Genomic DNA, 14,621 nt, shown 5'->3' on the forward strand with positions numbered 1-14,621 from the left:
TGTGCTGGCCGAAAATCTGGCTCTTTTCAGAGTCTGGTATGCGTGCTCTCCCATACATCGCTACATGTAAATGGGCCATAAGGGAGAGCACATGCGGGGGACTCTGAAAAGAGTCAGATTTTCATCCCACATGCCAGTTTCAGAGGGCAATACTGCTAGATTGCAGAAGCAGACAAGTATAAAAAATACCTTCCCTGGCATCCTGTCAAGTTCCCTAACAGCACCATAACTTGATAAGTTTATGGTGCTGTGGTGATGTGACAGGTTCCCTTTAAATCATTAGCAAACCACAGCTAGCAGGACTTTTTTGCTACATAGTAGGTACATAGCGAAAACTTTGTGGGACCATACCTTTACTCTTCCTCATATGGCCAAGTGGTGCTGAACAGCACTTTCCTTCAATAATTGAAATCAATTAAAAAAAAAGTATTTTCAGTTTACTTTTTATTTTTTGTCTGTTGGTTAACTTTAAAAGCAGTATTAGACCATTTGCTGCTATCTTAAACAACTAGTATTCATTGTTCATGGGTTATGTTACTACTTGCTCAAGGTCTCCAACTTTTGGTGACTCCAATCAGTGGATGTGAATAGGAGACCAAGACAATCTCCAGTGTCAGGCTGGACCTACTGACAAATAGGAGGATTGTAGATGTCTTTCTTTGGGAGAGTATCTGTGATGCATGATTTACATTATATAAACAGAAAATAACCAGTGCTTCATCATTGCTTTCCAAGTTACATAACCAAATAGCATGCTTGTTCTCACTAATAAATGTATTCAGACTCTATACTAAAAAGAACTATAAAACCTATATAAAAATAGAATGCAATTCACGAGAAAACCTTTTTTCTACTGCACCAACATTAAAAACATTTCACTTGAAGAGAATGCCATTATGTCAATTTACAGATCAGTATGGAGAAGAAAATTGGTCCATTATATTAACTAGCAGACACACATTTACTTGGAGAGATCATACATTCATTAATATGAATATGTAATGTTTTCCGCTCACTATAAGCTTCACTCCCATTTTCCCTGTACTGTACCTTTTCACTCATCCTGTCATTGATGTTGTCAATTTCGCGGATCAAGGCATGAATCTCAAGGGCTTTCTCTAAAGCCTTGCGATATTTGTTTAGATCCCCATGGAAACTATTCCACCTACAGGAAAAAAACACAGTAACCAAGGTACTATATCATAAATGTGTTTAATACAAACTTTAGACTTAACTAAGTTGAAAAGTAGCTGGCTTAAAAGGTGTATTACCATATTAGAGTGTTATGGCATATCACTAGGGTATGCTCTAACTGTCTGACTGGTGGGAGTGTAACCTCTCTGTGATCCAAAAAAATGAGGGCCAAGATTCATTCATTAAGCAATGCTCCTGGACATTTGCTGTGCAGGAAACTGTTTCTTTCTGAAACTGCTGCAGCCCTTTCCTTCTGGTGAACAGTGTGTATGCCAGCAGGCAAACTGCTACCAATAAGAAAGTGATGTTCCATCACTTCCCATTCAGCTGTATTGAAGAGAGCACACAGAGCGATCTGAAAAAAATCCCAATGTGTGCGCGCACCAACTTTGCAGGGACACAGTGCAGGAGCGGGGTGCTCAGTAAGTATGAAACACAGCTCCCCGGACTCCCCATTCCCACACCTTTGAGTCCCATAATGTAGTTTATGGGGCTCAAAGATGATGATAGGTTTTCTTTAGGCCCAATGCACATGGCCAGATTTGCTGCAGAATCCACAGCGGGCATCCGCCTCTGGATTCCACAGCAAATACCTACCAAAGCATGCAATGTAAAATGTGTTTCCATGCCCTCTAGTGGAAATCAAATGCAATTTTCTGCTCGTGGGAGGAAAACCACAGCAAGCTCTATTTTGAGCCGGATTCTGTGCCGACAACTTCCATTGAAGTCAATGGAAGTCGTTCATCCCACGGCCCTTAATCAATCATCACTGAGGAAAGGTCACGGGATCTGTGTCATCGCCTACAGACAGCGCAGTAACATCTGCATTGCACATATACGCCGGCCAGCACATTTGCAGTACAGAAGAAATATGATCCGGACAGGTACCCAGGGCTCACCGGTTGGGCACCAGGTCGGATTCTCCTGCAGGATGCTGTATGCAGAATCAGACCCAGTCGTGTGCATTCTGCCTTTGTTTGCTATTTTTTTCTTAAGCGTTCACTGTCTTCACTTCAGTTTCTCCTCTTATCCTAGCAGGCTATTGAATCATACAAGATCAGTGTGCATTAATTTTTATCAGAAAACTTAAATTGACCTACTCCCTAATCACTCAAAAGACATAGCTAGCGTTATTTAACAAACTACGCTGGGAAGTTCTATGACAACTGCTGAAAACAGAGCTGTGACGGGAGTCCTGAATGGAAACAAATGGGGCCACTCACTTCTATTGTGAAACAGATACCTCTTCTGTGTCCATTTTACAAGGTTCACAGTTGTCCTGCTTGATTTGTAGTAGAGAATAATGAAGTCAACTACATTATTTTGTACTCCAAATAAAGTGGAAACAAATAAGAACCTTGTAAAACGGACACCAAAGAAGTGTCTGCTTCACAAAAGGAGTGAATGGCCCTATTTGCTTCCATTCAGGACTTCTGTCACAGCGCTATTTTCATCAGCTGTCACAGAACTCCCCAGTATAGTCACATAGCGTGTTAAATAATGCTATGTGAACGCTCCCCTATTGAAAAGTCATCCAGCGTAAAGGCATAGTCGTTTATATCTGAACAACATGCGAACATATCTGCGTGGAAAACCAGTCTCTCTCAATTTCTCTCTCAAAGCTTTCAACCTACTATTGTTCATACTCTTCAACGACTTTTGTGGCTGACTAATTAGACAATAGTTGCGCAGTGTAAAGGTACCCTTTCTTCACTTTCCAACTTTTTAAAATTTATCCTTCTATACTTACAGTAATTAAAACTTTACTTTACACTCTACTCCAGGCACAATACTAGATCAAGAAGTGCATGCAGATCTTGGATGATGATTCGCAGCAGGGGGTCTACCAAATAAGTTTATATATGGCAGGTTTCCCTATCTATGTATTCAATTATTTTTGCTTTGTCTTGTTGCACAGTAACAACACACTGTAATATTTTGTAATAATAAAGTGTTCATTGAACCAAAATATACATATGTGAAATATAAGGGTGAATGCCCACGGATGGATTTCTATTGCGTTTCCACGCATGAATTCCGCAGCTATTAGGTGCTATTGAACCTAATAGCTTTTTGCCTGCCAATGCTCACATGCGGAATTCCACCGTGGATTTCCGCAGTGGGAAATAAATTGCGGCATGTTTTATTTGCCGTGGATTTACGCCGCGGAGGTCTCCATTAATAGATCACTCGCAAGCACTTCTTTATTTTTAATCACTGTACTCCCGCGGCGTTAATCTGCAGGCATATCCCGCGACGCTCGTGGGTATGAACCCTAAAACTTACTTGTCATTCAGTTGTTTCTTTCGCTGATAAATGGTCTTGATCTCTTTCAGGTTCTGTCTTTCCAGCTTGGTAGCAAGAGCATTAATAGCTTTTATATGGGCATCATCCACTGTTACTTCCTGCAATGTTTCCAATAGCAATGTTTAGTATACTAAAGGAACATGTGTGTAACATTGCTGTTCTACTTCTAAAAGAACAGAACTAAGAAATGTACCGTACACTGGTCTGCAAAAATTTCCTTCTTAAAATATTAACTTTGTTTGGTATGTTTAGGTATTTTCAAGCAGAAAAAAGAAATTTCAGTCATAAGCGGTGTCCAATTTTGAACACATATTGGGAGCCAATTGCATTGAAAAGGGCTCCTCAACTCTTGTGGCATATTCATAAGATACACCATAAAAGACTGATAGGTGCACGTCCCAGTGGTGGGATGTGCACCCATCTTGAGTTGTGCCCCCCATCGCCCCTGGTCTTGCTGTATGCACAGTGGTCGGGAATTTCAGGAACAGCCAAGGAAGCTGCTCTACGCGGTTTCCGTAACTCCCATTCAGTTCTGTTGGACTTATGAAAATAATGTGGCCTAGTGGCCTTAAACGTAGCTACATTCCATCGCGACTATGTTTTGCCAAGAAGGCAACACATCTATGATAATAATAAAACTTTGATGGGTGGATGAAATCCCTTGAGGAATTCATTAAATATCTATGCAAAAATGATGGCTAAAGAAGGTTAACCAGATTTACCCCAAATCCTGCTCCACGGAACTCATTCAACTTCTTTGTAAGCTGTAGACAGTGCTCATAATCTTCTCCTACATCACCAACATTAATCATTACTTCCTAGAAAGCAATTTATATATACAAATAGGAAAAAGATGAAAGCTTCATAGAAGTGAATGAAACTGCAATGATCAAATATCCAGTGATCAGTTATTTACCTTCTCTCTGATCCAAGCCTCCACCTGATCCACCTTCTGCAAAAATTCTAGTAAGTCTCGCATATCCTCCAACATTTTGCCCCGAGCAGCTACTTCTTTCTTCAGTTTTTCCCATTCGTCAAGTAGCGTCTTATTTTTCTGACATATATCCACAGATTTGGGATGTTGCTGAGATACCAATGACTTCCCCATCTGTATATAAAACGTAATAGCATTTTATTATAGCTATAAAATAGTGTTTTAAAACCTAAATGTTTAAGTGCTTTATTTACCTCAGTGACATCTTGGATTGTCTTCTCATGAACAAGAATCTCAGCCTCAAAGACTTGATGTTTCTGTAAAAGTTTCAGTTTAATTGGTATATCTGTAGACCCCTGCTGCGAATCATCATCCAACATCTGCATGCGCTCATTGATCCAGTATTGTGCCTGGGAAAAGAGTGAAAAATTAAGTTTTCATCACTTTAAAGGCCGATCTCACCCGACCGGATATGAATTGCGGACTCCGTGATCAAGAATTATCACCAGGACGTTCGACTGTGCTATGCTCTGATGTCATTCTCTGCTTGCAAGCTTTCTTCCATGCAGACGATATGCTGTCCATATGCGTACAGCTGCACGGAAAACCGTACATATATGCGACCATTCGCAATTCATTTCTGCGATCACTTACAGGTTTTCCGCTGCAGATATCTGCAAGTGGAATCTGACCCATTCGTGTGAGCCTGGCCCAAGACAGAAAGTATTTGAGTATTTTCTGGTCATCAGCTCCATCTCAAAAATAGGATTTATGCCTCATTTTACTGAATCAAACACAGTCGTGTAACTGATTCCGATTTGCTATTCCAGTAGGATTTGGGAAAGAAGCAGAAAGATGAAGGGGTTATCTAGAACAGTGGTCCCCAACCTTTTTGGCAGCAGGGACCGGCTTCAAGCAAGACCATTTTTACAAGGCCCAGCAGGGTTGGGCGGGACATGGGCAGGGCTTTGGTTCTAGGGGGCGGGGTTACGAAGGGGGTTGGAGTTTAGTGCATTCTTATTTAATTATGACATTTAGAATGTCCTGGCAGTACACACATAGGGCAGTATATAATCTATCCCCCCCCAGCACACACATAGGGCAGCATATAATTTATCTCCCCCCAGTAATAGACAGCCCCCATCCCTCAGTAATTAGCAGCCTCTCCCCCTGTAATAAGTAGCCCCCACCCCAGTAATAAGCAGCCCCCCCCCCAGTAATAAGCAGGCCCCCCCCCAGTAATAGGCAGCGCCCCACCCCCAGTAATAGGCAGCGCCCCACCCCCAGTAATAGGCAGTGCCCTCCCCCCAAGTAATAGGCAGCCCCCCCCGTAATAGGCAGCCCCTTCCCCTGTAATAAATAGCCCCCCCCAGTAAGAAGCAGCCCCCCTAGTAATAAGCAGGTCCCCCCCAGTAATAGGCAGCCCCCCCAGTAGTAAGTAGCCCCCACCCCCCAGTAATAACCAGCCCCCCTCCCCCATAATAAGTAGACCCCCCTGTAATAGGCAGCCCCCCCAGTAATAGGCAGCCCCTTCCCCTGTAATAAGTAGCCCCCACCACCCCCAGTGATAACCAGCCCCCCCAGTAATAAGCAGCCCCTTCCCCTGTAATACGTAGCCCCCCCCCAGTAATAAGCAGCCCCCCTAGTAATAAGCAGGTGTCCCTCCCAGTAATAAGCAGCCCCCCCAGTAGTAAGTAGCCCCCACCCCCCCAGTAATAACCAGCCCCCCTCCCCCGTAATAAGCAGACCCCCCTGTAATAGGCAGCCCCCCCAGTAATAGGCAGCCCCTTCCCCTGTAATAAGTAGCCCCCCCAGTGATAACCAGCCCCCCCCAGTAATAAGCAGCCCCTTCCCCTGTAATAAGTAGCCACCCCCAGTAATAAGCAGCCCCCCTAGTAATAAGCAGGTGTCCCCCCCCCCAGTAATAAGCAGCCCCCCCTAGTAATAAGCAGTCCCCCAGTAGTAACCAGCCCCCCCACAGTAATAGGCAGCCCCACCCCCATAATAAGCAGCCCCCCCCCGTAATAACCAGCCCCCCCAGTAATAGGCAGCCCCTTCCCCTGTAATAAGTAGCCCCCACCCCCCAGTAATAACCAGCCCCCCCAGTAATAGGCAGCCCCTTCCCCTGTAATAACTAGCCCCCACCCCCCAGTAATAACCAGCCCCCCCCCAGTAATAGGCAGCCCCTTCCCCTGTAATAAGTAGCCTCCACCCCCCCCCCCCCCCAGTAATACAAAGTCCAATGTGTGATGGTGAAAGCACTTCTTTTTTATTATTTTTTCAGAAATTAAAAACCAGCAATGGAATACACGTTTCGGGGAAGAACCCCTTCGTCAGTTCGGCTGGATAGGACTGTGTGATAAGTACAAATAGATAATGGAGGAGTGATTAACAAAGAAAGGGGAGGAGAGGGGGAAAAAAAAGAACAAAATTCATATACATAATGAAGTCTCACAAATGTGTCAATAAGAACAATAAATATACGATGAAAACATCGATCTGAACAGTGATAAAATATATATGAGACAAAAAACATAAAAGAATATGAGCATCCGTACATGTAAATTAACATGAGATTTATACAAAACAAATATCTGTTAAAATAGGATGAAGACAATCCTGAGTAAAATACCAATCTTAAAAGTACCAATATGAGAGCGGATGGACTCAAAATCGTGTGGTTGCTTTCAGCTGAATGGGATGACTACAGAATTAAAATGCATGTACAGCTTATTGGGAAATATGATATGATTGCTACACCCAAGGGGGTGCATAAATAAATGTGTATATGTATGTAAAAATGAGAAGAAAAAAATATATATATAACAAAAAAAATAAAAAATTATAAAAAAAAAAAAAAGAAGGGAATCTATTGGAAAGCTACTTCAGAATGGTGTGCATTGACAGCATTGGGTTCATGGTGTGGGATAAAGTTAGGAAGAAAAAAAAAAAAAAAGGGGGGGGGGAGAAGGGACACCTGAATCCCCCTCCCAACTCCCTAATCCATCCATGCACCCTGTAACCACGCCCCCTTTTTAGTCAAGCCTATCAACATTGAATTATTTTTCCCGCCCTCTCTCTCAGGTATTTATACCCCTGACTTGTCCTCAGCTCCCTTGTTAAAGCATTTTTTTCTCCCCTGTCCTCCTGCACACAGGTAAGCAAACTTCTCTTTTATCCTATAACATAGATTTACACATCAATTCCTTTCCCTCCCCCTCCCCCCTTTCCCTTCCTTCCTAGTATGACTTTATCAGGAGCAAAAAAATCCCTCCAGTGCTCAGTTCAATCTAACTGTCCCCCTGCACTTAATTACCCTGCTAGAACCCTCCGCCATATATTATCCATACATCTTCCCTAATCTGACAATTCTTCATTTTCAGGACCTCCAACACATTCTATACATCTTTGGAATCGTGTCACCCCTAGGCATCCTGTTGGTGAGCCCCTTATCTCAATTTCTAATTAGTTTTATTCTCATTTTTGTTGGTTACATAAAGGTGTCCCTTCCCCCCCCCCTTTTTTTTTCTTTTTTTTTTTTTCTTCCTAACTTTATCCCACACCATGAACCCAATGCTGTCAATGCACACCATTCTGAAGTAGCTTTCCAATAGATTCCCTTTTTTTTTTTTTATTATTATTATTTTTTTTTGTTATATATATATTTTTTTCTTCTCATTTTTACATACATATACACATTTATTTATGCACCCCCTTGGGTGTAGCAATCATATCATATTTCCCAATAGGCTGTACATGCATTTTAATTCTGTAGTCATCCCATTCAGCTGAAAGCAACCACACGATTTTGAGTCCATCCGCTCTCATATTGGTACTTTTAAGATTGGTATTTTACTCAGGATTGTCTTCATCCTATTTTAACAGATATTTGTTTTGTATAAATCTCATGTTAATTTACATGTACGGATGCTCATATTCTTTTATGTTTTTTGTCTCATATATATTTTATCACTGTTCAGATCGATGTTTTCATCGTATATTTATTGTTCTTATTGACACATTTGTGAGACTTCATTATGTATATGAATTTTGTTCTTTTTTTTCCCCCCTCTCCTCCCCTTTCTTTGTTAATCACTCCTCCATTATCTATTTGTACTTATCACACAGTCCTATCCAGCCGAACTGACGAAGGGGTTCTTCCCCGAAACGCGTATTCCATTGCTGGTTTTTAATTTCTGAAAAAATAATAAAAAAGAAGTGCTTTCACCATCACACATTGGACTTTGATCTACATCTTCTAGTAGCTTAGAGTGTTGCGCCTCCATACCAGTTCTTTTCACATCCTTTTCGCTACACTTACGCCCACACTGGTGGAGCGTCATCTGGTTGGCAGCACCTCCACCATTCAAAATACTCAATCATTGAAAACTCTTTGTACTCCATAAATATTCCACTACCCTCACTGGGTCTTGCTCCACCCTCCTTTTTCATTTCTTTTACCCCCCAGTAATAGGCAGCCCCCCCCCCCATAATATGCAGCCCCCCCAGTAATAGGCAGCCCCCCCCAACCCATATACTTACCTCCTCCCTGCTGTCTGTCTCTCTCTGCTTGCCCGGACGTCAGTGTGCAGCCCGGAACGCTTTCTCCCCAAGTCCTCTCCTGCGGAACTAATGAGCAGGGGACTCGGGGAGGGGAATCTGGCTGCACAGACGTAAGTGTGTGCGCCGGGATCAGTGCGATTACCAGCGGGGAGCTGCAGCGCCCCTACTGGTAATCACTTCAGTGGTCAGCGGCGTCGGCACGCCGCGGGCCACATAGCACAAGGCAGCGGGCCGGATTCGGGCCGCGGGCCTTGTGTTTAGAGCAAAAGTTCCCAGCGGTGCCGCGGACCGGCGCTAACCACCCAACGGCCTGGCCCCGGTCCGCGGCCCGGTGGTTGGGGACCCCTGATCTAGAACAATCCTATTAGGACAAATTGATGTGATAGTAGCTCCTTATATTAGTAAAAGAGGATAATGAGAAGAACTGCTGTAAGGAGTGACTCACTGGGAGTTAGTTATGGAGTATGAAAGCCTGGTATCCTACAACAGAAGTAAATAGTTATACATGCAGGAATTTCTCATGAAAACCAGATGAAGAAAAGAAAACATCTTTCAGAGACGAGCCGTGGTAATATAGACATATCCAAAACAAACCCAAAAAAGGGGAGTTTAATACCTCTGTGAGGTTTTGGTTGAATAGAGCCAGAAGAAGGGCTGTAGTTAACTCTTCCCGTCTAGCCTGACTGAGAGTTTTCACCTTCTTGCTTCTGCCTATAACAGAATTCAGTTTGTATTGGAGCTGTTTAGTCTCTTGTCTTTTGTTGTCTACTAGAAGTTTGTTAGCTTGATCTTGCAAGGATATCACCTGAAAAATACAACATAAGTCAATACCAAATAACACATTATATATAGTATATCAGGTTTCGTATGGCAGATGTATTAGTTCAATATCACTGTATAAAATATTATGGGGCTTTGCTTCCCGTATAGAGAATTTCGTTTTGAACATTTCTTAGTTTCTTATATTAGTGGAAGTTCTCACTTTGTTGGGGTTTTTGTGTACCAGAACTCTAGAAAATGCAGCATATCTGGATGTAAACTGTTTGGACACACATACTAACATAGTATGCTAGGCTGAAAAAAAGACAAATGTAAATTCAGTTCAGCCTGTTTCCACTACCTCCTTGTTGATCCAGAGGAAGGCAAAAAAAACAAACAAAAAACAATGAGGCTGAAGCCAATTTTACCCCATTTTGGAGGGGAAATTCCTTCCCGACTCCATAATGCCAATCAGAAAAATCCCTGGATCAACATTTGAAAAGTTCCTACCCGACTCCAAGACCGGCAGTCGGAACATACCCGGATCAACAACCTTTCTGCTTTTTTAATGTCTTTATCCATATCATTTTTCCCTAGCAGTACCCCATTTAGTGTGTATTGGTGGCATCCACTTCTCCTGTCCATGTGCATAACCTTACATTTATCAATGTTGGACTTCATTTGCTGGCAGAGCTCAGAAGGGAAGAAGATATGGCGGGAATAATGTTTAGACTTTAGACACCTTGTCACATTTGCAGAGCCCCTGAAATGCCTGGAACAGTAGACCACCCAAAAGTGCCTACCATTATGCAAGTGAGACTCTTCAAAAAATTGATCAGCGGTATAGTGAATGTTTTGACTCCACAAGTGTTTTGTGGAAGTTGTCAACATTGGGCCTTGTATGATGAAAAATATTTCCAATAATATGTAGGTTAGGCTCCAAATGTTTCATTTTCATGTACACCATTTCCTGTGTGTTACCATTATTCTATGAGTCAGTATCATTATGGCAATGCCACATTTATATAGATTTAAAAATATATACTTTTGCATAATGAAATAGATTTTCATTAATAAAAAAACATTTTTGTATTGCCATATTTAGAAACCTATAACATTTAGATTTTTCTGTCTCTGGAGCTGTATAAGTGGAATTTTTCACTAGTACCACAGTGCATACAACTTTTAGATCTCTTTTAATTTAGTTTTTTGCAGGTGTGATGTTCAAAGTCAGGAATTCTTGCATTGTTTTCTTTTTTTTTTTTTTTACATTGCGCACATTCCAGGATAAATAATATAACTTTATAGCATATATCATTATGAATGCGGTAATACCAATTTTGCAGTGTGCTTTTTTTTGTTTTTAATTTGTTGCTTTGTCATAATAAATCATGTTTTAGTGGAAAAATGTTGATTTTTTTAAGAGAGTTTTTTTTTTATATACCGTACATGAAAACAATTTTTTTAAAATACATTTATTTGTCCCAGAAGGGGATTTGAAGATGTGATGATTTGATTTCTTAGATAATAAACTGCACTACATTTGTAGTGTAGTGCATTAGCTTCAACTGCCATTTTTCTCAATGACTGATATGCCTATAAGGCACTGTCTCTAGCAGGGCTTAATAAGCCACAATACAAAGCATACCCAGAGGCCATTATTTGGCCTCTAGTTGCGGTGGCAACCATTAACACCCCAGCTGCTCCACCTCCACTCACTTGGATAACTATGGCTTCAGTGATATTCGGGTGGTAGTCCGTGGGATGGCTGTCAAGAGCCTATGCACCCGACAGTCATCCCGTGTATAGGTACATTTAGGCATTGGGACAGCTGAGGGCATAGTGCTGCTGACTTCTTGTGAAGTACTGCCGTATGAAGGGACATCAGAAGAAGTCGCTTCAATGGCTGCTGTCCAAACATAATACGGCTTTTGTCAAGGGGTCAAAGGGGTGTTTCCATCTCAGCGTTTGATGGCTAAGATGTGAAACCCTGGTTGTTTCCAGACCACCTTGTCGGGTGCCACGGAAACAGCTAAGGCGACAGCGTTACATGCTTTCTGTAACTCCCTTTGAAGGCGCACTATGCTGTGTTTGTAACTCCCATTCACTTCAATGGGAGGTATGGAAACAGAGTAAGGCTGCCACCTTAGCCCTTTCTGTAACACCTGACCAAATGGTTGCAAAACTCCCAGAGTTTTCCATCTCAGCCATCTAATGCGGAGATGGAAATACTCCTTTAAAATGCTTCATATTGTGGTTAGTTGAAACATATGCATTTATTATCTTTGATACAAAGAATCTGTACCTCTGCTGTTAGCATGGTCCATAAACATAGCAAATAACTAGCAGTAGCAGTACATAGAGATAAACCACGCTACCTTTTCATCCTGGGATGAAAGAAGTTTCTCAAAGGCCTCATGCTTTTTGATCAGTTGTTCGATTTCTCCAGCCGAGGCCCCGGGGTCACTTGACTTCAATCTCACCTACAAAACACATGGGAACCATTTAAGGTTTATTTTCAAATAAAAGTATTACACATGATATTGCGTATAAGAACGGATGCCTAAATATTTACGTTATGTGGTGGTAGGAGTTATTAACGTGAAAATGCTGTTTATGCAGTCAGCTTCCTTTTGACAATGCAGATGTCCCAGTTATTGCAGGTTTTAACATTATACTATATGGTTTTAATCAGAGGCTTTTTCTCTTAGACAAATGTAGTCTTGCCAATACTTTACAGTTACAACATGTGCATTGAATTTGGAATCTTGTTTTAGTATAGTCATTAATGAGAACAGCCCTGCTTTTTATCTTGTAAACGTAGTGCATAATGATCAAAACTTTGCATCAGTCTGGATCTGGTCTCCTAAATTCTCACCATCTGGATGGGGGTTTTAGATTAGCTATGTTTACTTTTGTCAGTGAAACGTTTTTGTCTTCTAGCAGTAGAAGTATAAAAACCCCATTGTATGGTTTGTCATTATTGACTGAAAACGTGTTCTTAGAAGTGAATTGATGCAAGAACTATCTTTTATTGAAGATATGCTTTGGGTCAAGAACAGATGTTCTGCCAAGTACAGTGTTTTTGGAATTCTCTCTTACATGGAATGGGAGTTTTTAAAGTTTTTTTAAAAATTTATACGCCCCTGTACCCTTACAGGTAAATATTTTTCCCTGAATTAAATTATCTAAAATAACTACTGTATCTTGCATGTAATGCAATCAGTGAAATGGAAACAGCTTTGACAGTCTTCACAAGGTAGAGTTTTTCAAAGAAAACTCTTACGGCAACCCACAGCAAGAAAAAGTACAATATTGTAAAAAAAAGTTGCTGCGCATCTTTAACAAGATGCATTCATGTATATTGTAAATAAAAAAGGGTGCACTCCATAGTGCAGTAAGACTAATAATCCAAGGATGCCCAAAATGCTTTGAAATTTATTACTTGCTGTAGTTGTGCTGTGGGTACAACACAGTGAAGAGCATGTAATCAGCTGCAGCCTCCTCTTTGTGGACCGGTGTACAGGTCCATTCTGATAAGGTTATGCTGACCAAGTGAAGTCACATGCCGCTGAAACGTACGGCTTTTTAACCTCTCAGCAGTCAGGTTGAAATTGAAAAAACTCTCCCAAAAATGACACTTTTTTATAGTAGATTTTGAAATTATGTCTCATGTGAATATATTTGATGTAGGACTCAGTTGCTTTACCTGCATGTTTTACCCCTCAGTAGCACAGCTTAATTTAGCCTTAAGAGCCACAAAATCATTTTCCCTTTTGTGTTCCAGTGATCATAACGTCTTTAATTTTTTTTATCAATATAGCTGTATGAGATCTTGTATTTCGCAGTTCGGGTCCCAGTTTTTATAAGAATCAACCTTGGGTGTATATTTTATATATATTATTGAATAATTTGTTAGGTCATTAGGATTTTGACAAAACCAAGTTTAGGCCGCCTGCAGACGAGCGGAAATCCCGCCGCGGGATTTCCCGCGGGATTTCCGCCGCTGAAAGTCTGCATAGGAGTGCATTACAATACGCACTCCTATGCAGACGGCCGCGGTTTGGCCGCGCGAAATCTCGCGCGGCAAACAAACCGCGGCATGTTCTAATTTTCTGCGGGGCACGCCCTCACCTGGCCGCCGGCTCCGGTCTGCGCATGCGCCGGCTGCGCGGCAGCCGGCACATCAAAGAGCCGGGGCCGCCAGGCGCGGGTGAGTACGCGCTCGTCCCTGCAGGCTCTGGGGTCGGATCGCGCGGCGAGATTTCTCGCTGCCGGATCCGACCCGCTCGTCTGCAGGCGGCCTTATTATAGAACTTTTATGCAGTTTTACCACTTTTGTACAATATAAACATTTTTCTTTTAAATCCTTTTTTTGTGGCGCCACATTCCAGGACCAGATCATTTTTGTTTTTCAGTCAACAGAGCTGTAGCGGGCCTGTTTTTTATGGTACAACTTGTAGTTTTTGTTGTTTGCATTTTGAGGTACTTTTTAATTATTTTTTATTCCTATTTTTAGGAAGTAAGATGATTGGTAAATGTTTTTTTTGTGTGTTTTCTTACAAAACTTACCATGCTGGATAAATAAGGTAATATTTTATAGTGCAGATTGTTATGGATGTGGTGATACCAATTATATGTACCGGTAGTTCTTTTAGTCCTTTTTATTTTTTCCATATATAAAGCCTTGTGTAAGGTGAAAAGAGTTTAATTTTTTTTCTGTAAAAATGTTTGGATGTCATGGTCAGCAACGACTGCTGCATCTGCAAGGTTCAACGATGTAGAGGAGTGATCAGATGAGCAAATCCTCATCATTTCACTTCTCTTCTGGGAAAAAAAAACATATGTGACAGTCAGAGAGCAA

The 14,621-nt window shown here is 41.5% G+C and overlaps 1 protein-coding gene across 1 annotated transcript in view; it reads right to left on the minus strand.

Moving 5' to 3' along the window:
- The window catches only part of SPTBN5 (spectrin beta, non-erythrocytic 5), a 267,766-nt gene that overhangs the window by 76,131 nt on the left and 177,014 nt on the right, over positions 1-14,621 (minus strand). The window contains exons 34-40 of the mRNA XM_066608323.1: positions 12,136-12,240; positions 9,615-9,803; positions 4,690-4,845; positions 4,418-4,609; positions 4,224-4,319; positions 3,481-3,599; positions 1,051-1,165 (exon numbers count right to left, since the gene is read on the minus strand). Coding sequence (XP_066464420.1) covers positions 1,051-1,165; positions 3,481-3,599; positions 4,224-4,319; positions 4,418-4,609; positions 4,690-4,845; positions 9,615-9,803; positions 12,136-12,240 — 972 coding nt within the window. The remainder of the gene's footprint in view (positions 1-1,050; positions 1,166-3,480; positions 3,600-4,223; positions 4,320-4,417; positions 4,610-4,689; positions 4,846-9,614; positions 9,804-12,135; positions 12,241-14,621) is intronic.

This window comes from Eleutherodactylus coqui, chromosome 6, assembly GCF_035609145.1.
Source record: "Eleutherodactylus coqui strain aEleCoq1 chromosome 6, aEleCoq1.hap1, whole genome shotgun sequence".
NCBI lineage: Eukaryota > Metazoa > Chordata > Amphibia > Anura > Eleutherodactylidae > Eleutherodactylus > Eleutherodactylus coqui.